The sequence below is a fragment of the Anser anser genome, assembly GCF_964211835.1.
Source record: "Anser anser genome assembly, chromosome: 21".
NCBI classification, from domain to species: domain Eukaryota; kingdom Metazoa; phylum Chordata; class Aves; order Anseriformes; family Anatidae; genus Anser; species Anser anser.
The window spans coordinates 1,952,574-1,975,711 of NC_139742.1; the positions used below are offsets into that span (position 1 = coordinate 1,952,574).

At 44.7% G+C, this 23,138-nt stretch overlaps 1 protein-coding gene across 15 annotated transcripts in view; it reads right to left on the bottom strand.

The window, feature by feature from the left end:
- Window positions 1-23,138, bottom strand: part of ZNF618 (zinc finger protein 618) — a 166,593-nt gene that overhangs the window by 20,105 nt on the left and 123,350 nt on the right. For 9 of the 15 annotated variants that reach the window (XM_083807655.1, XM_083807665.1, XM_083807663.1 and 6 more), the window contains 6 exons: window positions 23,014-23,091; window positions 21,864-21,953; window positions 14,327-14,515; window positions 10,803-10,886; window positions 9,673-9,729; window positions 2,439-2,483 (listed from right to left, as the gene is read on the bottom strand). In XM_083807655.1, the coding sequence (XP_083663781.1) occupies window positions 2,439-2,483; window positions 9,673-9,729; window positions 10,803-10,886; window positions 14,327-14,515; window positions 21,864-21,953; window positions 23,014-23,091 (543 nt within the window). The remainder of the gene's footprint in view (window positions 1-2,438; window positions 2,484-9,672; window positions 9,730-10,802; window positions 10,887-14,326; window positions 14,516-21,863; window positions 21,954-23,013; window positions 23,092-23,138) is intronic. The other 6 variants (XM_083807656.1, XM_083807664.1, XM_083807654.1 and 3 more) reach the window with 3 other exon arrangements.

A 23,138-nucleotide genomic window follows, 5' to 3' on the forward strand; every position in this document is an offset into this window, starting at 1 on the left:
CATGTAGCCAAGCTGCATGCACCAGGCTTTGTTGCTGAAGGGGTGAGTCTTTGCAAAGAGGCTATGAAATAATGAACTGTGGAGTTCAGATGGCCACATTGGCCCTGCTGCCTCTTCGGCTCTGTGTTGTTGCCATGTGTTCAGAAGCTTTCTGCAAGCCTAAATCTGGCAGTGAAAAGTCTGTGCAAGAAACAGCAAATGTTGCGTGGGCCAGAACTGTCCACGCGGTGCCACGGAGTGCGTACAACTTTGACAAGCGGCTGGGTGCACAGTGCTGACAGCAGCCCCCCGCTATCTATCCACCCACCAACACCTCCCCCCCCCCCCACACTGCCTGGCCCCGCTCCCCCACAGCTCCCACCACAGACTCCTCTGCAGCCAGCCTCAGTGGAGCCTGACTCCCATTTCTGAGTTTTCCTGTGCCGACAAGGGCCTGTGTGCTGCAGAGCACAAACACAGCAGTGCCAGCAGACTGCAAACACCCATCCACGGCATTTCTAATAGCCTCTTACAAGCTCAGACTGGAGGTCGAGCATTGCAGCATCCCCAAGCAATGGTGTCTGGCTCTCTATCACGGACTGAAGAGCCTTCCTTCCCAAAAATGGGACACTTGTCTGTGGTTCGCAGAGCGTTGGATGTTGGGCACAGAGCGCTCCTTCTGCCCAAAAGCACACTTTCCCAGAACTATCTCCTTTGCAAGACAGGTCCTTCTCCAGTCTCAACAAGGCATGCTACCAGGCTGTCCTCACCAGCTGGCCGGGTGCTCTCTGAAATCACCTTCACAGCAACCTGATGCACCAGCAGCTGTTGAAGCCTCCTCAAGGCTCCCAAGCCACACAGAACTGTCATCAGCTGCACAATTTACAATCATACAATCATTTAGGTTGGAAAAGACCTCTAATGTCATCAAGTCCAACCATCCAACACCAAGTCCAACATCTTTCCCCAGGGCTATTATTAGACACATTTATTAGTGCTTTAAATATATATATCCAGTGAACAAGGCTCCAGAGCAAGACAGCAAGCCAACAGAAAGAAAAAACAGCATTTGCGCACTCCAATTCCCATGTTAACTCCCCATGTCATAACTAAACCAGAGAAGAGAGGTCTGTGGCCGTGAGTGAACATGAGCTGAAGGCGTTTAACACAAAGTTTCCTGCCATTCAATAGAAAATGCCCAAATCTGGCCATGCACAAGTGGAACACAACAGCCAGCTCTCAACTGAGGGCAGTGCAGGGAGCGGGCCCCCAGGCACCTCTCTCCTCTACAAAAAGGACCTAGATTTCAACACCTCTGTCTACATTTTGATGAAAACCAAATATAGAATTGCAGGGAAAAGTTCTCAGCATTCTTCCCCAATGCTTCCATTGGCAATAGCTTTAGTAACTGCATCTTTGCATACCTTGGTCACAAACTGTTGAAACGACAAATCTGGGACAGCAGCAGTCTCCTAGTGGAATTGCTAGGTTAACAGCAGGACTTGATGGTCTCGGAGGCATTTTCCAACCGAAATGATTCTACGGTTCTATGAAAATGCCATCACACACAAAAATAAGTGCAAGTTTCTTGAAAATAGAACCTATGTCATTTCTGCCCATCTCAGTAAAAGAAGTGCTACACAGCATGCTTTAAAAAGGTGGTCCCTGGGTGCATCATGATTCTTACATTTGTTGGCACTAATTCGATTTCTTTTCCAATATGAACTGTCACGTTCTAAATAAAACTCTCATTTCTTTCTCAGATTTGCAACTGTAGAAAGAACAAGTGTCCTCTGGCACCATGGCCATGCTCAGAGCTGTCCCATGCTAAGGGACATCAGTCCTGGATTACGGGGGTGGCACAGACAGCACCACCCCTACAATACAGACACAAGCCAAGCAGTAACAAACCCCACAGTAAGACAAAGGAAGAAGCTCCACCTCTTGGAAGCATCAGGGACACGGGGCAGACTGCCTGCATCCGCCCATCCATACCTGCTTTCCTTCACCCACTGCTGGCTCAGCACCATGCCCTGGGCTCTCACTCCTCAGCCGTGCTCTGTGGGCAATGGGAACTGTCTCTGGAAAGGTGTTTTGTGAGCTGAGCAATCAAGACAAGTTTTCCACTGTATAAACATAACTTTAACATGGGTTCATTCTCAGTCTTCAAGCCTTGGTCTCTCGGAAAATCTATTACTGGCATATTTCACAAAGCTTTGCTCCCAGAAGGCTGTGAGTGCGAATGGTCTAGCAGCCACACACTGCACTGAAACACCCTGAAGGATTGCTGTTGCATTTAAACCTGAAACCAGAGCCACAGAAGCGAGGCATTTCATTCCTTGACAACTGGACTCGTAATAAAAAATCATTTATTCACGAAAAATGCTAAGAGGGCAGGCCAGTGTGGCTGCAGGTGGAAGTCCCCGCCTATGTGCACCACAGACATCCATCACACTTACTTCGTAAAAGCGGGAAAGGGTTTGAAATCAGGGGACTTGCGGTTTCTGCAAAAAAGAAAGAGATTTAAATATTGAGACTGGCAGAGACTCTGCTGCATGCTACACAGCTCTGCCTATCTACTCACTGATCCTTATCCTTGCTCCACACTTCCAGATTCAACTGTGGCACGATGGGGCTCTCCACGTACCACAAATTACAACACGTCCAGCTGTGAATTTTCTCTCACTGTCTTGCCAACTGGCTGGGCATCTGCATCTTTCCTTTCCATTTCGAAAGGTCCAGAGGTTTTGACATACATTGTGCTACAGTGATGGGAACAGTCAAGTGGTGAGGGCCAGGAGGAGAACAGCTGAGGGGGCAAGAAACCTTTTACAAATGCCTTTGTTGTGGCCCCAGGTGCAAATTCCCAGATTCACCATGTAGCCTCCTCAAAGTCAAGCTGGGAAGGAAAAAGGGGGTGGTTCAGCCTCACTGAATGATGGGCCAAAGTAGACAGTTCCTAACCAGTGTATGTTATTTCTGGATGAGAATACGCATCTTCTGTCAAGCACACCTTGCAGACTTCCTGTCTTTGAGATGTGACTGAAAGAAATGGAAACCCCAGGTTCTCAAACGAGCCCTTGGTCAGCTAGGGGCTATTTGCATCTACCCCACAGTGCACTGGAGCAGAAGCAGTGATTCTCAGCACCTCAGAACTTGTGCAGTTTCCAGGTGAGGTCCTTTAGTGCCAACCCCTGCAGAGGGGAAGAAACCACCAGTGTTAATTATTCAGTCACCAATTCAGTTCATTTATGGAATAGTCTCGGGTCCAAAGTTATGAGCTGATCCATCAGTGAACGAGGGCTGATGGACTTGGAGTGGTTTGCTTAGAAGGCAAGCTTAACTGAGTCTCTTTTTAACCCCACAGGCGAAGTACAATGAGGCTTCATGATAAGTACTGCACTGTGAGGAGGACCTGTGCTGCTGAAGATGGCTTGGCTTCAGCTGGCAGAGCCAGCTGGTCAGGAATGACAATGAAGGCATGGATGATGCTAGGCAAAGACATGAATAGACAGTGCTATGGAAAGGGTATGTATGGAAGGCACTAACAGGATACAGACTGCTGCTGACTGCTTCACACAGTTCTATTACTCCGAGTGCCTTGTGCAGCTGATGAGGTCTGCATCTGGAGGAAGACCTTCACTAAAGCAGGTTCCTGATCCGGTCCTGCCAAGCAGCTGAACAGGGCACGCTGCTCTGGGTACCACTTTTTCATTATTTGCGCTCTCCACTTCTCTCCACTTCTGCTTTGGGAAGCATTGTGCTTACACAGTGAACACATGGATGCTCACCGGATGGTCCCACAGCCTCAGGGTTTAGATGGCTCTCTCAGCACCCCGGAGTGAGTAAGCTTTTGAGGGCCAAAACCCAACATTTTACCCTCCACCCAGAAGTGAACCTGGGAGAGGCACACAGCAGAGGCACTCACCATTTAATACACCCCAACGTATTCTCAACGTACTCTTCTGACTGTTTTCCAGCCAGAAGTCTTAACGCAGTCTCACTTTTATGCTTGACCTCCTATATATGAATAATGTTGTCAGTTTGAAATGTGAGTTCAGGCCACACAGTAAGCATTGCTACTGTTATGTTAAGTGAAGAAAGACTTGGGATTTTTCTGATCTTTATATTACAGTCCACTTTATTATCCATGCACTGTAATGCCCCTGCCTCAGCATAGTCAATTCCAACTAAAGCTACATTGAGCTAAATTGAGTAAAATTAACCTAAGTGTCAACAGTTAGATTGATCCATGATAATATGGCTTGCTCTGGAGGATTTGCTAATCCTTCACACCACAGGCTCTTCAGACATAACCAGAACAGAAGTTCACCTTTTTCTGCCCATACATTCATCTATCAGTGGACCTTTCTTTAATGACCTGTCCAGCCCAAGCACTATATCTGTCCTTGAAGACTGCAATCCAGAGCTCATATCACTGAGCAATTGGCAGGATTTCACACACAGAGACTTGCTGCTGAGCGGTTATTTTAACCCAGGTATCTTTCTTCCTGTCCACCTGTTCAACAAGACAAGTTCAGAGCAGCATAAATGAACGCGGCACCAGAAATAAACAGTGAATTCTCAGAAAACCCAATTCCATGCAAATGCCCAGTGGACACAGGGACTCATATTTAAGCAACGGAGCAAAGTGATACTTCCTCACAGAGGCTTCTACATTTGCTACTCTTCTGTTAGTGGTGAGAACTGCACTTTGTTGGTAATCTTTCACCTGGGCGCATAATTTTTCATCTGCTTTGAAAAAATGCAGCTCCATGCATGTGCAATTGCATTGCCCTGCGCAGGTCAGTTACGACAATGTGGGAACTCACATAATGACAAGTCCCTGATTTCCTCACTCCTCAGACTCAAGCATTAGCAGGCTTGGACCTGCTGCCCTTCCAACTCTGCAGAAAGGCAGGAGTATCAGGCTCTTACCGTCCACAAACCAACCACTAGGTGAGAAAGAGATTTACCAAAAGATGAGTCAGTTCACTTTCGCATGGGATTTGTATTTTGAGCTTCGGTCCAGCTAACATAACCTGTACGACAGTCAGGTGCATCTCAGGAGGCAGAGGTGTGGGGGTTGGTTGCGCGAACACAAGACTGTAATCAACTATCAAGAATTACTATGCCCTGAGCATTAACACTGCACTCACCCACCAAAAATCTTAGCCTAAAAGCCACAAGTCTTCCCAGAGGAAATCCAACCAGACAGGGTGTACGAACACTGGACTACAAAGAAAGAGAAGACGATGTATGGCCAACAGCAGAGAAGGAAGGCCCCAGCGTTTCTAACCCAGGTAGTTTACTCCTTCTCTGTGTGCACCATGACCACTTGCACTTGCAGTGCAAAAGAGATTTTTTTTGGACTAGCTGGCAGTTTGAGGACCTGAACATCCTTACTCTGTAGTGAGATCATCCATCCACTTAAGTCTCACGAACACACAGTGACGCTGACAACAGTCTCATCATAATGATGTAACTTGCTTCATCCCAGAAGTCTGGCCACAGCCACTGCTGGGTGTCTCCGTTCTGCTGTACTACGGGACTGGGCATCGAAGGGGCAAGACTGGGAACGGGACTCCTCTTACTGCAGTTGGAAGTTGCACAGGGGACTCAAGCAGACATCGTGTCTGCTCCTGTCAGCACCAGAGAAAGCTTTGGAAGAGATTTATATCACGAGTTTAAAACTCATTTGCATTATGCCTTTTTGCCATTTCTAAACAACTAAAGGTTAGGTGCTCTGTTGCTACGCAGGAAAAACACACTACCGCTCAACCACACTACCTACTTCTATTTGATTACCTTTTTTAACATACGCTAAAAACCTTATTATTATATGTCAAGTAGTGAATGAGACATTTATAATTATCCTTCCACTTGAAATAGTGCCATGCTGCTACTAGGTGTATATATACATTGTTACCTAATGTATATACACAGCATCTTACAATACATTTGTATTAGTTGAACAGAACTATCGTAAGTGTGCTGCATACAAGCCAAAATAAAGTGCAGTACTGAAAAATGTTTTCAACTGCCACTAAAAAGAAATACAGCATGTAAGATCTGGAAATGACAGACTAGCTAACCTGTCATTTCAGAAAATTCTAATAAGCATACATTTAAAATTTGGTCCTACAACTTTTGTATTTCTCACTTCTCATTCTTTTCAAATTTATTTATTTTTTACTTCTAAATCTAAAGGAGGAAATTAATTTATTTTTTTTTCTTTTCTTAATCTTGTCTCAACTTGGCATAAACTTATTAAAAAAAAAAACAAAAAACACATTTTCCTTGTCCATCTACCCAGTCTGAAATAAACACTGCAATGCTGCTGGTAAGAAAAGCTATCTTGTGTAAACATGAATTAAGAGCACTGACATTTTAAAAACTGTAAATGCTAACATTTCACTAGAATTTCTAAAAGTAATAGATACCTGATGCAGCAGATGAAACTGAGACATATTTATACAGCTTAAATCAACCTTGAAGTTAAAATACTTCCCAATTCCCTATATAATTTTAAACGCTGTATCTTTTGCATTAATAATGTCTACCAAGTTTAGACATCAGTGAATACTATCACTTTCCTTTTTTTTGTTATTTTAGTGGTAGTATTTTAAGATATCTAATCTAAAGAACTTTAGTTTTTCCTTTTTGCCTCATTTTTTTTTAATTTCTTCTCAAGGTTTTGTAGTTTCATTCATCCTTCTTGGTGGTGTTACCACGAAATCTTCATTTTACAAAGGAGCTGTCTATTAAGTCCAAAACAGCAGATCAAGGCTGGATTACCCTGTGAACACTAAGTTAAAGACAACTGTTGTCCCTGAGGCTTTCTGAAGTCAGACAAGAAGCAAGAAAACAGAGAGCCAGAAGTCTGGAAGGTAACACACTGATAGTTACACACTGCGTCGCTGCTGGACCATCCAACTGTTTCTTTGCCTGCTGTGGGTGTGCGCGGTGGAAGAGGGCAGAAAAGAAAGCAACAAGCCTTCCCCATTGAACACAACACAGGTTTGTCCTTTTCTAGGGTTTTTTTCTTACCATGCTCAGGCTGATAATCAATACCTTTTGCATGAAGAATATTTCTCAAACTGGCCTTCAAATACTTTTTGGCCTTTTGGGAATTTAGTACAGAAAAATCCTACACGTGTCAAAACTCAGCAAAATGACCACCACCAAGTGTTTTCTTTAAAGCACCTTTACACTTTAGATGATTAACAGCATTGCAACAAGCCAACTCCATCTTTCACCATCAGGTCATGCCATTGTTTTCTGGACCTTGCTTAGTTCAGCAGTGAATAATCACAAGCTTCACATGACCAGGGATGTCTGCAAGGCTGCCTGTGCTCCAGAGGCAGCACTAGGAAGCCATCTGCATGCTTTAGCAAGGAACAATTTCAAAGCAGCGTGAAACTTCCAGCTTTTATCAAAAAGCAAGAGGCTGTTGAGCCTCTTTCCTACGAACACAAAGGACACTCTCCCTTTCAGGAGGTGGGCAGCAGCTAAACGATCCTTCTCTATCCACTCTGTGCCTACATCACGCCCTGCTGGCAAAATGACCTGCGAGTAGACAGATTCAAATACAGGCAGGAAGCAGTGCTTTGCCGAGCAGAGCAGGTCCTGTTGCTGTCTGTGGGCGGTGAGATGACAGATTTCTCAGATACGGATACCGGTTACCTAAATTCACTATGACAAGGAATGGGGCTGCGTGCAGGGACGAGACATCTTGATTTTCCATTCTAGTTGTCTTACTCCCACTTAGGTCTCCCTACAGTACTGCTTCCAAGTCTACTTTAGGTGGCTTTAGCTGCTGACCTTGCTCTGCTTGTCCTCCCACTCATTGTCTTTTTACTTTGGACATGTGGCACTGCAAGTTTGGAAGGTGATACGGAGCATAATGCACCCAGCTGAGTGGCCCAAAAAGATGCTGTTGCCTTCTTTATCACCACCACTGAGCCTGTGACACAAAACTCACATACTCAACACGCAAATGTTACAGGGAATAAAGCATTTCACAAGGCCAAACCATGCAGCTCTCAGGCTGCTCAACTAGGTCCTGGATTTACCCCCCAAACCTGGGGATTGTTCTTTACAGCAGCAGAGTTTGGTGATGAGCAGCAGACAGGAGTGGAGGGCAGCGTCCATCCTGTCACTCTCAGCACATTACCACCAGCTGCTTCCCTGCCTGCGTGAATTCTGCTGCCTGGAGCACAAGAGAAGACAAGCCGACAATGCCAGTTACTCCGATAGTTCACATCACACGCGTGAACACTGAGCCACACAGAGTTTGTCCCATATACTACAACACAGCCACATGGCAGCTCTTCAAAAATGAAGTTACGGAGAGCTCTGCCTTGACACCCAAGCACACAGATGCCCACAGAGCTTCCTAAGGCCTCTCTAATCACCAGTGTCATTCCCAGTGGGACATACTGATGGCCACTAAGGCTGCTATCTGTTAGAACATTCAGACTGCTGAGAAACTTGAAGAAATAAAAGAGGTGATGGCTTGGTGGGAGAGCTGGAAAAGAGCACCGAATGGGACACTAAAGAAGCAGCACAAAGATGGGAGTCAAAGGAGAAAAGGGAAGAAGTTTATATATCCCCATGCACCAGTCTGGCTTTGAGAAGTGTGTCTGCTGCCTAACAAAGAAAAGAAGCATTTCCAACCAGAGACTAACACCCTTCAAACAAGTCCTGTGCAGCTCACTAGAGTTCCTCAGGTTTCCTGGCTCAAACAACAGTTTTGATGAGCACTTTGTAACTCCCCTGCAGTCTGTCAGGCCCTAGACTAAGCCACTGAAATAAACTGACTATAGCTGTGGTGCAGACAGAAACACATCTAACAATGACAGAAGATGAACAAATTGTATTAAGCTCACTACTCGGTTTGTAAGAATTTCTGTGTTTGTTTTTTTTACTGCGAGCTGTTACTCGTGTGCTTCAAATGTTGGAGAAAACAGATTCAGAAGGATGAGTGTGATGTGAGTTGGTACAAGGAGATGGTAGGGATAGTCTGCGAGATGTGTCATAGCAACAATGGGTCAGTATTTAATAGCAGTTCAGACAGAACTAAATTCTTAGACTATTCAATACAGCCACTCTGTACTTTTCTGTGTGCTTCTTGTCAGCGGTTCCTGGAACCCTTTTCATGCTATGGGTTCTTTTCCACTTTTGAAACATTTGTCATGAGCATGTTTGCAGCCAGAAGGTTTTACAATGCAGCATTCTTGGCTTTAGGGATAGGCTATTTGATATGAAGGGAGATAATTCTGTCCTTCGTCCATGATGACATAGACTCTACAGGGTTTGACAGGAAAAAAAAAAGAAACAATCTAAGGTTGCTGTTTTCGAAGGGCCCCAGAGGAGTTGGGAGCCCAAATGGTATATTGTTTTTATGACATGCAGGCTTTGAAATCCTTCAGACAAAGCACTCATACTACCCACAGAAGACAAGACATGGCGAGCAGGCCTGCTGAGAGGCAAGTGGCCACTTTCAGAGCAGCAAGTCAGGCTAACAACTCTTGGCAGTCAGTGAACTACATCTGTCTTCTGTCATCTCTAACGGCCTGGTTTGGCTGACTGAAGACAGACTTGTCCAGCCCCTAAGCTCTCCTGACTGCTGCTACCCAAGTGGAACAGGACGAGAGAGTATAAGGGCCTGAAACACAGAGACAAGCTCACCTGATGGGTTCTGCTTACATCTCTTTTCTTTAGGTTTTTCTGTCCCCGAATGAACAGCTGTAATTGTGGTGAATGCTTGGATTAGTACAGGGTTGTTCCCCAAAACAAAACACAGCATTTCAGTAACAACTTTTTTTCCCCATTCACTATCACCCACTCTGCTACCGCATGTGGGTTTTCCAACACCACTCCATTCCCTTTTAACACAGTTGTACAGGCCCCTCATTTGCTTCAGAGGCAGACAAACCCCCAAGGCAGACACTATGCAACCTGCTGCAGGGAGAAATCCCTTTCCTTACCTGTCCATTCCAGCTAGCAGCATTGTGAACACCATGTGTTTTGGTACTCCTGAATGGGAATGGAGGGAGGCCAGCCTTTTCTACTGGCATATTATTTATCTCTGAAATTACAATACATCTGGTTTGTCTGTCAAGCTTCAATTAGGGAGCGTAAGAGAATGGCAGTGTCCCACTTGAAGGCAGGGGGATAGATAAGCACGATGAAAATCTTATAAAGAAGACTGTATAAATGGTGTTGTCTAGGAGATTGTCTAGGCAAGTGGTTATATTTAGTTACTACCACTTGGACTTAAAACTCAAAGGAGAGTCCAGAAGTGGGGTAAATTCTGGTCTCACATCTACACATCTCATACACTGTGACCTCCATATAGCAAATTCACAAACAGCTGGCCTTCAGTTACAGTGATTTGTAAATATATTGCCACAGTGAGCATCACAGTAATACGCACACTGCTGTTCTATTTATGGTCCCCAGAGTTCTCTTACATATTCCAAATGGTTTTGCTTCACAAGTCGTTCACTGACACACAGACAAAGAATCAGTACTGCTTTATCTCCATCCATATTCCCCCTTCTCTACATCTTTGTTCCCCACCGAAAAAATTATGGTAAAGCACCAGGACTTAGGAGCAGAATCTCCAGAGCATAATTTGTACAGGCTCTGGAGTGGCAGGAACCTGGGGAGGATTGAGAAGAGGACAACACCCCAGGAAGGCTGTCTGTCTGCAAGCTTAAAGTAGGTTCCCCAGATATATAATCACCGATCACAGCTGAATACTGCCCTGGAGAGGACCGTGGTAAGGTACAGCAGGAGGGACTGAACACACTTACCGCTGGAGTTCTGAGAATTGCTGTTTGTTTCTTCAAAGTTGTTTTGCGCTTTGCCTTCCACTCTCCTGCTGAAAGCACTTTCTGCTGGGTGGAGAACAAAGCAGGGATGGTGACTGGTCAATACTGGAAAAGGGATTATAACAAAAGGAGGCAGACGACATGCTCCCTTTGCCATGTAATCACATACCCTGAATACGGCCAAAAAGTGAAATACCTTGCTTTGGAGGACAATGGGACAGATTAAATGAAAAGATAACAGGTAGATTTTTTTTGTTATTGCCTTCTGTCTGAGGTGGTCTGCAGTAGCTCCTACAGAGCCTATGAGTACCAGCCCTGACTGAACCAGAAGGGTCATGCCTTTCTCCCCTCCAAAACTAAACCAAAACAAAAACACTTATCTTACTCTTCCTTAAGGTAATATGCAGCCCTCAAAGCTTCTGGCACAGGTGACTAGGCCTGCAGATTGAACTCACGTCCTCACTATGACATTTAGAGTGTCACCTAACGAATCCCTACATCAGCTCTCCCCATTCTTCCCAGTCATCCGCATTCCTTCCCTAAACATCCTCCCTGAAATGTTCAAGTGGAGGACTGAAGGGCTGTCTCAGAGTCTGCCCACGATGTCTGGAAAAGCTGTGGTGGATCCCCAGCCCTCCCGTGCTTCCCAACAGCGAGCTCACCTTACCCCTACCCAACGCCAGGCAGGCAGGCCCTGCTCCTCTGCACCGCGTGGCTGGCACAATTCAGCACCGGAGTAGAACCACTTCCCAGTAACTGTAGCAGAAGGACTACTCCTTCAATGTGCAGACGTGGCTGCATGACCCTGGCAATAGCTGAAGTGTCCTAAAATATCACCGTACAGCACATCTGAGGTGCCACCCATCCTTCTCAGGCCAATGTTCCTTAGCCCAAGTTCAACAGTACAAGGAGTGTCAGGTCTTACCTCGCTTCAACTGGGTTTGCAATATCTGGGCGAGTATATTTGCTGTAGTGACTCAAAGGGTCAATTAGAGATCAGTAAAATGAAAGGTGAACTTGCCAAACTACTGTGTATGGTCTATGCTGCATAGACTCTTGCCATATGTGGACTCATTCATGAAGTCCCGTGTCACCCAAAGGGTTCACCTGAACGTGGCCTTGCACAGCTCTGCTGGGCTGAGTAGCATACAAATTGTATGCGGAGGGTGTTTGGGAAAAGAAATATTTAATTCAGGAATGACAGGGACTGCTGCAAATTGATTTCAGATAATTGTTTCATTTTGTGTTTCTGCAGACAGCGGAGCAGTCGGCACTGCTGTCCTGACTTTTGTGTGGATGCCCCAGCCACCTCATGGCCCCCTCACGGCTCAGACACAAGGGCTGTATGTCTGATGCGGCTCCAAAAGACCTGAACAGCATGAAGCTCCCAGACCACAAATTTTCGCCCAGCCAATCCTTAGTGGACCCTCCCAGTGCTGAGCAGGTTCCTCAAACTCTCCACTACATTCCTGATTCTTTCTCATATGCAGAATAGGACAACTTGGTAATCAAATCAGTTAAACATAACTACATAAAACAGAGCTGAAAAAGAGCTAGATACGTTATCTAGTCTACCCCCTTCAACAGGTAAAGAATAGGAACAAGTGACCTTAAGTAACCAGCAAATCAGACGGCATAGTGGGAAAATAAAACCATGACAAAATGGATTCAGCGAACCTACCCCTAAAGAGACCCAGGTTCAAATCCTGGCTTATGTCACAAGTGAAAGTGAGTTGGAGGTCTCCAAAATGGTTTGGAAAAAAATTGCATGGTGGTTTTGTCCTTATCCCCAATCCTTTTTATTTTGCCATGTCTGGCTATAAGAAAAAAAATGGTTTAATGCATCTCCTTGGACTTACTCTGTCCTTCCCACATTAGAGACAGCAGTTGACACAAGTTGTCTCTCTCCTCCTTGTACCTGAAACTTTTGCATGTGAAGCAAAATTCTCTGTTGTAGGAAAAGTAATTGCCAATCCACTAAGTGGCTATGAAATCCAAATACCACCAGTGGAGCGGTGTTCCACCATCTCTGGTGTTATCCAGGCCCACATGAAACACTTCTAACTGCAACGCTTGGAAGGCATCCCTTCTGGAGACTGTCTTCCTGATAGGTGTTATGGTCAATGCATTTGTGCCAGAAATTCAAATGCCACTCAGATTGCGTTTGTACAAGAAGCTGCCTTGAAAGACACCATGGAAAACACGCCACCAGATAGATATGCTAGGACCCCCAAACAAAATATTCTTTCTTGAAGATCAATCTACCAGGCTCAAGCATCATGAAATTCCTTCCTACATACAGGAAGAGAACAGTTCAAACTTTTTATCCAATGCATCAATATTCTTTTCGGTTAAAGTAGTGGGGAAAAAATGTCCCTGTATAAAACTTACCTCCCAGTTATTGCTCAGATGAATCTGGGCTCAGGGAGACTCCCAGTTAGGCTCTTTCTGCTTTTGAAAGAGACACGAGACTGGAAGAAGTTGTCACAAGCTTACATAAATAATGAAAAAGGTTGCTCAGCTTGAACACCTAAATCGGTTGAACTGGATAGACCTTAAATCAGTAATAAAATCATATTAATATTTAAGATGTGCAATAACAATATGGAATTTCAGGACCCACAAGATATAAGAAGACAGGTCACACTGCAACATCTGGTAGCTGTCGACATGTGTCATCTAACAAAAAAGCACCCTTATTCAGCATCCTGTGGCCTCTCCCACCTCTGCTTCTCAGGATCTGTCCATGCCAGACTATTCAGAGGTGTTTAAACAGCTGATTAACCTGCCCTTCTCCTGTACTGATATGGAATACGTATCTACCAATCCCACAGATTTAAAAGAGCTCTTCCCTGCTGTCTAGATATGTGAATACTATATCTCACATTGTATTTATTAATTGATTTTTTAAAATTTGATCTTGTTTGGAGGTAGGGAACAAAGGGAAGATCCACCTTAACTTGAGTTTTCTGACACCTCTGTAATTGTTCTGTCCCATTAATTCTGCTGCTGGAGCCCATATTATCTCCCAGTGGTTCCTGTGGGGAGTGGAGCACTGGGAAAACACCTGTACTCCATTTCATTTGCCCAGGCCCAGGCTTAATGCTGAAGATATCTGCTTGAGAGAAATGAAAACTAAAAGCCAAACAAAGCTGAAAAATGAACAAAAATCTCCACACCCGACAAACTACTAAAGCCAATCCTCGTCAGAAAGCTCTCCTCAGTTTGTGACACCAGGATTTGAAACAGGGTCTTTTGTACCTTGTGGTTACCACGATGTTATAAAAAACAAAAAATTGTCATTGGGTTATGAAGACCTACTGCTGATCTGAACTTTTATTTATATTGTGCCAAAGGATCTAATCCCCTCAACTGCTTCTGGGAGGAGCTTTTCTGGGACAGTCATGGATGGAGCAGACTGAGTCCAGGAAGGGTCAAAAGCCAACCCAGGGCAGGATTGGACACTAAGCAGTTAAGAAAGTTGATGGTAGAAAGGCAATTGGTACCTGTGATGGCCTTGCTTCCTGGGGATCCAGAATTTGGAGCGCGGAACATCTGGGATTGGGATGCCGGTGGGACACCGGAGGGGGTGCGGTGCAGGAGGGTAGAACATCGGTTTATTGAAGACGGTGTTTTTTTGCTGGATTGGCTCCCCTGTGTCTTCACTGCCACGAAGAGTGGAGATCGAGAGAACTCTGGATATGAACACTCAGAACTAGTGCCTGGACAGTCAGTCAGCTCCCAGACCGTGTGCCTTCTGGGAGGGTTGCTTTCTAACAGCCATGCTCACGAATCCCTTGCATGGGGACCTGCAGCAACTGTGGATCCACTGATCCCAAGTAACAAAATTGTTTTCCCCACTCACCCGAGGGGAGAGATTCTTGAAGCTTATTACTTCCCTTCCACAGCTTTAACTGCCACATGACCAACCCATTCCTACTCCAGTAGGAATCACCCCATCCATCTACGATTCCTATTTGATTGCCATGGCCTGGTTGGATGTACCTGCAACTTTGTGCTCCATTTCCATGTCAGGAAGAGGCTGAACTTTGTTAAAAGATTTCTAATGTGCTAGTCAGAGCTCTACACGGGGAGAGGTTTACACCTTTGTTCCTTGAGCCTTACACGTGTTCTAGAGAACCCTGGCTACGTTCCTTGTCTGTTTAACAATATAAAGCAAATGGCACTGTTTGTAATGGAAAGGAATTATGAAGCAGAGTTCTCATCCTGCAAGTCAGGAAAGACTTTTTGGTCCCCATCTCCACACAAATGCTGGTGGCACATGGAAAAGGTCTGAATATTACTGAGGTATGCTCTTTGAATACACCTGACCTACATTTTGGTCTCTGCAATGCACAGTGAGGGTCACCAGGAATTTTCAATGCCAAAAGTCATATGAAAAACTCTTGGGAGGACAGCCCTTTGTCTAGGCCTCATTGATTAAAAAAAATAATACAGAAACAGAGAAACAACCTAAAAACACCCTTCATTCCTCAGTGACTTCTTCCATGGAAATCTGGATGTGGCTCCTGAAGTCAAGACCCACTCCAACCAACTGCCAAGAATCACTAACGAACAGGGTTCACATTACCCACAACCCAAGCTCATTAGCAGCAATTTCTGTACTTGGGTGATATTTTGAGATGCCTACAACTGGATGGTAACACCAGTAACCTGCTAATCCTGTATAGTGTAACTCAGAAACACTTAATGACATTAAGCAGTTCTCAGTCATGGACTGCCAAAGCAGCACAACAGCCTGTCTCTGAAGCAGGCAAGGAGAAAAGTCCGAGGCTGGGACTGGATGCTCATTTCCTAAATCCCATGAGACATTATAGAATTGCTCTCATCTTTTCCTGCCAGAGGTCAACAGCATGGCAGAGTAATGATGAATACTTTCAAAGCAACCTGCAAACAGATACTCAAAGGAAACATTTTTTTTGTTTCATTTGATCTGTTACAGAGATCCAAGATGACATTTCCTGAAAATGTTTTAGTGTACTTCTGCGGGAGAGTCTACGCTAGGTTTTCTCATAGTTTAGGTCAAGATACTTCTCTGCTTGGTCTCTGGCCAGCTGAATAGGCAGAAGGCTTGCTTTTGCTTCCTAGACTTCATTTCATCTCCATGGATAATCCTCCTCCAGTTGCTGCCAAAGTGCCAGCACATACGTAGTCAGATATGACAATTTCCTGCTTATGTGTCATTTAATTTCCAACTACGCCTGTTCCTACCAACTGTTGCTTTATTTTCCCATCTATACCAAATGAAGAAGCAATCAGCCAACTATTCAATGTCAGAAACAGTGGGTCATTGCAAAACCCTGCTCTCTCTGTGAGATCTGAAGGAAGAAGTCTGAATGCTCTGAAGACCTCCAAAATGACTTCTTTTTCCTCCCAACTTAAACAAATACGATGTCATGGCTTGTATCAGGGATAAACAGGCTGACTGTTTGGTCTCAAACCTGTGATGTAGTAGGAGACCTGGCTTTAGTCCTCTCCCTCTCCAGCTGTACAGTTCAAATTCAGGCTCCAGAGAGAAGGCTGCTCCATCTGACACTAGGCAGAGACAGAGTTTGAGCCAGCAAGGCAAGACAGACAAAAGAATATTAGCACTAGCAGTCTTGAGGATGCTAGTAACTCATTGAAAACATGTTTTAGAATTTAGCTCACCAGACGACAAATTCCCTCTGAAGACTAAGCAACCTATGTATAGACGATCACGTAGCTCCTCTGTTCTGATCTTGATAAGAAGTCTTCATTGTGGAACTCACTGCCTCAGGCTGATGAAAAGGCCAAGTTCAAGACATTTCCACAAATTAAAACACTGAATTGCTGAATGGCTACAAAAACCTCCAGCCTCAAAGTCTGCAGGTAGACAGCAAGACTGGAGACAGCACTGTGGACAGATGATCCCATAACTGCTGCTACAGAATATTATTTTTAAACTTTCTCAGAAATCATCTGAGATATGCCCCAGTTGAGGCTGACACATTGGAAAAGGGAGGGCAATAGAGAAGTTTCAGCTGTTGGTGCATCCCCACCATATCAAACTTAGAGAAGCATCCGTTCTTTATTTCTCCCCTTTTTTTAATCAGTGACCTTGAGTAACACCCCAAACTTCATTAAAAAGTTTTTAAATGATCCAACACCCAGTAGAAAAAGAAGTAACATGGAGATTAAGACTCACTGGATGATCTCCAATCAGTTGTTAAACTAAACTGAGTGCACTGTGCTATAGACACACAAAATGGCATGGAAGTACACGCTGTGTACTAAAGAAGACCAACAATGCAGGTGATAATAAAAAGATAGGGAACTCCTCCCTGGCAGCAGAAAAAAGAGCTTGGTAGTTGCAGTGCATGGCCACAATGGCTGTAGAAGTGCTCTCAGGGCAATGCTGTGGCTAAAGCAACTGAGGTATTCTTTGGTATACAAACACTCCCAAAGAGGATCAGGAAGACATTAACTCTCTGTTCTTCCCTACCACAACAGAGAAGGTTATCAGATTATCTGAGTAACTTAATTTATTCCAGGTAAAAGTTCTGGCTAATAAGTTGCGTATCACATTTCTTCAGAAACATTTTGTCAGGACAGATAAGGAAGTATGGCAAGAAAGCCATTCAGACAGTTTGGATGGAATTATGCAATCACCTCTGGAGAAAAACCTCCCTTTAATGAACACGATGGAAAGGGATTCCTTAGCAATGGCTTAAAATTCCATATGCTGAGTGGAGACCTCCCCTATTGGAAACAGAACTTTCCACAGGAAAGACTGTATGCTCATATCTATCAAATTCTTAACGTGCTTCTCTATACAAACAGATGTTTTTGTTGTATTACAAATGCAGGGCTGTGCAGTCTGTTGCTAAGGCTCTTTGTGTCTAGAGAGTGAGAAAAAAACATGAAACTCACAAGTTTCACTCACTGAAACGGAGGAAGCAAAGACACACAAATGGAATCTGGATCTTTTTTCTTCTTTGTTAGGTAGGACTTAAGTGGAAACATGACATGCTACCAAAAAGGATTGCTTTCCTTAAGAGAAAAAGCCATGACGACAGCTGTCTTTAAGAAGCACTGCAAGTGTGTAAGCAATTTTGATGAACAAACTGTATCCAGTGCCTTTTACAACAAGAAAAGTAATTTAGCAGCCAGGCCTGATGAACTTCTGTAAGTCTCTCAGGTGTCATGGTGCAGGAAGTCTGGATGCAGGGAGTCTTTTTCATGGTGCAGTCTGGCTGTCCCCTCAGAAGCCAAGCACAGCCACGGGGCTGGCAGGACAGGGGCCTCACTAGCCAGAACCCATCCTACGGCCTCCAAAAGGTGAACAGGGCAGGCAAGAGATGGAAGCCAGGTTCATTCAAAAGTCCAGATTATCAGGCAAGTTCTTGGTGATGAGGGATGTCTGTGATCAAGCTGACAAGTCAATTCACAGGTCAGAGGCAGGATCAGGTCTGATGAGAATAATCAGGGTTAGCCACAGCCCAGCAATCCTCGAGGAGGTCCAGAGCGATGTGACAGGGTTGAGGTCAAGCTGAGAGGTCTACAGGCCAGGGTCCAGATCTACATGTCTACAACTGAGCTGTAGACTGATATCCTGTAGTGTTGCACAGGCAGAGACTAAAACAGCTGAGCTGACATAGGGGTTTTGTGTGTGGGTGAGGCCCCATGTGAGGCTAGCCAGGGCCATCCAGATTTATTAGTGCACTCAGGGCCCTAACATCACTTCAGATTTTCATCCTGGAAGCAATGGATGTGGATAGCTGTGTGGATTTTAGAGCTCTCACCACATGCTTCCATGACTGGAGTCTGTTGCCATACCTGCAGTTACCAGAACAGCGCACACTCCTGAGCCTGGACTTAGCAAGCTAAAACACAATCTCAGTGGCTTTTCTAACCAGTCCACGTCCCAAGGGCACTAGGTTTTCTCCGCATCCACAATAGCACAGCCACCTGCAAATGTTCCAAATTACAGAGCAGATAGAGCTGTGAGAGGACAGAAAGAAACCGCTGAACCCTCCCTCATGTGCACCCCCATTCAGAGACGTTTCTAAACCAGTGACAACAAACATGCCTACAATCCATTTCCACAATCCATTTTTTTTTTGAAACACCCTTCCTAGAGTGAATAGACCTCTTGGCTGATAGAAACATTGTAAGAATCAGTATTTTAGAAGAGTAATAACCCAGTTCTAGGCACAGGAAAAAGCTTTCTCCTCACTAACAAAAGGGGAGTTCTGAAGGAGATATTTGGCATTAACAATTCCAGGCAACCCCACAGCAGAGCACTTTTTCAGACAGCAGGTATCCAGTAGCACTGACCAAAAATTATCCTGGAAGGCCCCAGGGACCCTGCAGGATATAAGTCCTTGTTTTAGCCTCTTTTCAGTAACTTTTAATCCATTATCACAGAAAACCAGAAAGACAGGCTCCGGAAGGGAAGCTTGCACTCAGGCAGAGAGACCCAGAAAGCTGGACTGGTAATGGTGAAGTGTGTTCCTTACCCCAATAAGGCTAATTTTTCAGCATTTGCCACATAACCACAAGAACAAGGCCAGGGTAAAGACAGAGTCTCATTCTTACTTCCTCTGGTTGCTAGGGGATGAGAAAAGCCAGTTGTGCACTGCATCAAAAGTCAGGTGTTTGCAGCTACCTCACGGGACCTTGGTTTAAATGAAGAGCAGAGTCTGAACATAGCAAGTTGGGAGGATGTACTGGACAGCCTTTCTTGGGAGCTTAACCACACCCCGTATGTTCATCAGGGATTGCAGTTTGTCACTGTAAATCATAAAGCTTACTGGTCATGGCAACTAGGAGAGGAAAAAAAATGTAAAAAAAAAAAATGAAGTTTGTAAGGAGGGTTTAAACTTTATGACAGTATTATCCTGATCTGATCTCATGTGTCCTCATAGTTAAAAGATAATTGCTGAAAGGACTGGACTTGTTCTCTCAGTGACTGCTGGTTCTAGTCTTCGGTGGGAACAGCTTCTTTCTCCTTTGCAAAGGCTACTGCAGAAACCATGGTGCAAGAATGGCTTCAATCTCACCATTCAAAACAATGTGTCTCCTCCAAAACTGGTGACCACTGGAAAAACCATAGCTTCCTGCTTGGCAAATCCCTGCCTAATACAGGGGAGCTCCTCACCCTTTAGGGTTCAGATTTATCTCAGCAGCTCTCCTGGCACTTGGTGAAATGGCTTTCTGACTTCTCCCACATTGCAGTTTCAGACTGTTCTGGCTTTTAGCAGCCAAAAAATGTACATCAGGCCCACAGCACTAGCCCTAACCCTAATGCTGACCAGATGATCCTACAGCTGCACTCTGCTCAGAAAGAAGGGCAGTATCCACATGGACCATTTGTATCTGCAGTCAGACCCGCAGGGCCCACTTCAGGCAAATTCCTCTCAAAGAAGAACAGTTGTGTTTTTCCTTTATGCTGGTTAGCCTGGACTGGAACCAGCAGCTGCAGACTATTATTACAGATGGCTGGGAGGGTGGAGAGATATCCTTAGTGATAAATCGCCTTCAAATGGGATGTACTGAGAAGATAATAATCTGTTCTTGTTGAGCAGAAATTTGATGAACACTCACCACAGCACATGGCTCTGTAGGCTATACAACTACTAAGTTTCTTTGATTATCTGCACAGGGGTGGACTAAAGACAGCGAAGTCTCAGTGTCTATGGGCCCCTCTATACTCACAGATCAATCTACTACTGATCACCTCCAGCAGCTTTTCTGAGGACCTGAAAACACCTGAGTTAAGACTGCTGTCTCCTCTGGGAAGTGGAGTTTGAGTGTGTAGGGATGTTTAGGAATAACTGTTACATGTGCAACCATAAGTTAGTTCCCTTGGGCAGATGGGAGATAAGCAGATTGACTATGTGAGGGTGGTGGCAGAGATATTCTAGGCCCCACACCTTCTACCGTCATCCTGGTACATCTCCATGCCCCAGAGAACCTGGATGGGAGCTGTCAAGAGCCACCAAGCCTTGACCTACCTTCAAAGTGATGGTCTGGTGGACTATGTTCCCAATTTCTTTTCTACTTATGTCTAAAACTAAAGCTGCCTCATTAGAATAACTCTAAAGTCTAACTTAAGCTCAATTTGGTGAGGAAGGAGTACGCACTCCCTCTGCTGGCTGTGGATGAGCAGCTAACAAAACCAACTTAAACTAATGAACTCAGCTCATCCATCCCCATCATCAGCCAAAATGCTGGCAGCCGGACAAATGTGGGCAAAAGAGCAACCATGCTGGCTCACAGCATTAAAATTGCAATGTGGCACAGGGCAATGCTATGAAAGAAGCATGAAGTTCAGGGGCAAAGAACTTCCCTGCATGCTTTTAAAGCATCCCAAACCAGCACATAGCAAGAATTTCTCCCAATTGTTTCACTAGACTTTTGCACTGAATTACACTTAATTGCTCATTACAACCTCCCCTTTGTCTGGGGAGTGCAGATCGTAGTGTCCCTCCAGAGTGCAGATCGTAGTGTCGTGTAGTATGCTGAGAACTGCCTTTTCCCGAGCTCCCTGAAATAAATATTTTATTGCCTGTGATTTAGTAGTAAGCTGCCAAGGTAATTTACATGATTTTGAATACCAGTTTGAACTCGCTGTCTGCAATAGTTTCTCAGAAGCTCAAAAGAAAGATGCTCCCCCCCAGCATGTACTCATTTATTTAGGGGAGGCTAGAAAAGTTTGTGCATCACTTTTTTATATATACTTAAGGTACTGGAACTTTCAGTTAAAGAACAAAATCATGTATCAAACCCCCATGGAACACATAAGGAATTGCATGGGCTTTGGTAAAAGTTCAGTGACTTTACAGACCTAACAGTAACAGTGCCCCTCTAAGAGGAGATTTCAGCTCAGCTTTGCAGTGGTCTGGTCAGCACATGATCTGTGGCCTGCCAGCTGCAATCCCACAGGGTCCAGTGGAAGGATCCACAAGGGTGATACCCTCTCCTGCAGCCCTCATCATTTATCACCAACCACTGTAAATCACTGTCTGTAATGAAATAGATCTCCAGCAGGATACTCACTAATAGGTGCATGCAGCGCCACGTGTTCTTGGTATGGAGTGTAGTATTTGTACTGCTTGCCACAGAATTCACAGGTGTAATTGCCAGTTTCTGTGAAGATGAAATGCATTAAATAGAATTAGAAAAGAGTGCAGCATCCTCTCACACAATCACTGACTTCCTGACTCTTTACATAGAAACCGGGCCAGGTGACAAAAAAACACTAGAGCATTTTCCTCATGCACTAGGAACTTATCTGTCCTATAATTCACACATCCCTTTCCCCCCAAAAGGCAACAGTTAAAGCCAGTGCTCAGACTGATGGACCAGCTCCAGTAGAACTGCACAAGCTGCAAGAGATTATCCAAAATTGCAGCAGGTAAGTGTGCAAAACAAAACAGAGAATCCATTTCTGAAGTCTACATTACAGACAACACATTTTTGTCTTCTGGTTACAGACAGTTTGTGATGAATGGACAGCAGGGATAGTCAAATCAGGGAACAGAACTGTCAAGTTCAAGTCTTAATTACAGAATGTATATTGGAATTGTCAATTTGTCTTCAGGAGGATGCGCTTTTCTGTGCCAATCCATGTTTTGGGGGTACCTGAAATAATGAGATAGTGTACCCATGCGCTGACACCTCCCGTTCCTGCCAGTGCTGGGAAGAACAGAACTGATAGGAAGCTGCAAGCCAAAGTAAAATCCAGGGTTAATCAATTGTTTACAAAATTTATCGGGCAAAATCTGGCCCTCTGATCTCTTTGGTTGCACCCTGATCTGTTTGAAGAACCCACCAGAGAGGCAGTGTCCATGCAATCACCTGTCAACTCTGCCAGTATACCCTAAGACCCTCTCTAATAATAATAATCTCTGCCAGTATACCCTAAGACCCTCTCTAATCACTGCCAGTTTGCTTTTCTCCTCAACTGCTTTCCTCTTCTCTTAGCAGAGATCTTGAACAGAAAACATCACAAAGCTGCATTTCTCAGGGCCAGGGCTGGTGACGGTTGGTGTTCATTTGAACCTAAACATATCTTTTAGCACTCCTAGGGTCCCAAAATCTATGCATAAGGCAGTGCATTCTGGTTTTACTAGAGGAACTCCACCTAGTACCACATTTGAAACCATTGTGCTGCCTCTGATATTTGAAGCTCTAAAGTAAGTCATACTTGGACCAATCTTCTGGAACGGTTCCGGCTCCTCCTCCTTCACTTCATCTGCCGCTATGACGGCCTGGTCATAGGGGTCTGCAAGAGAACAGAACCAGCAAGAGAGCTGACAACACCCTCAGGTT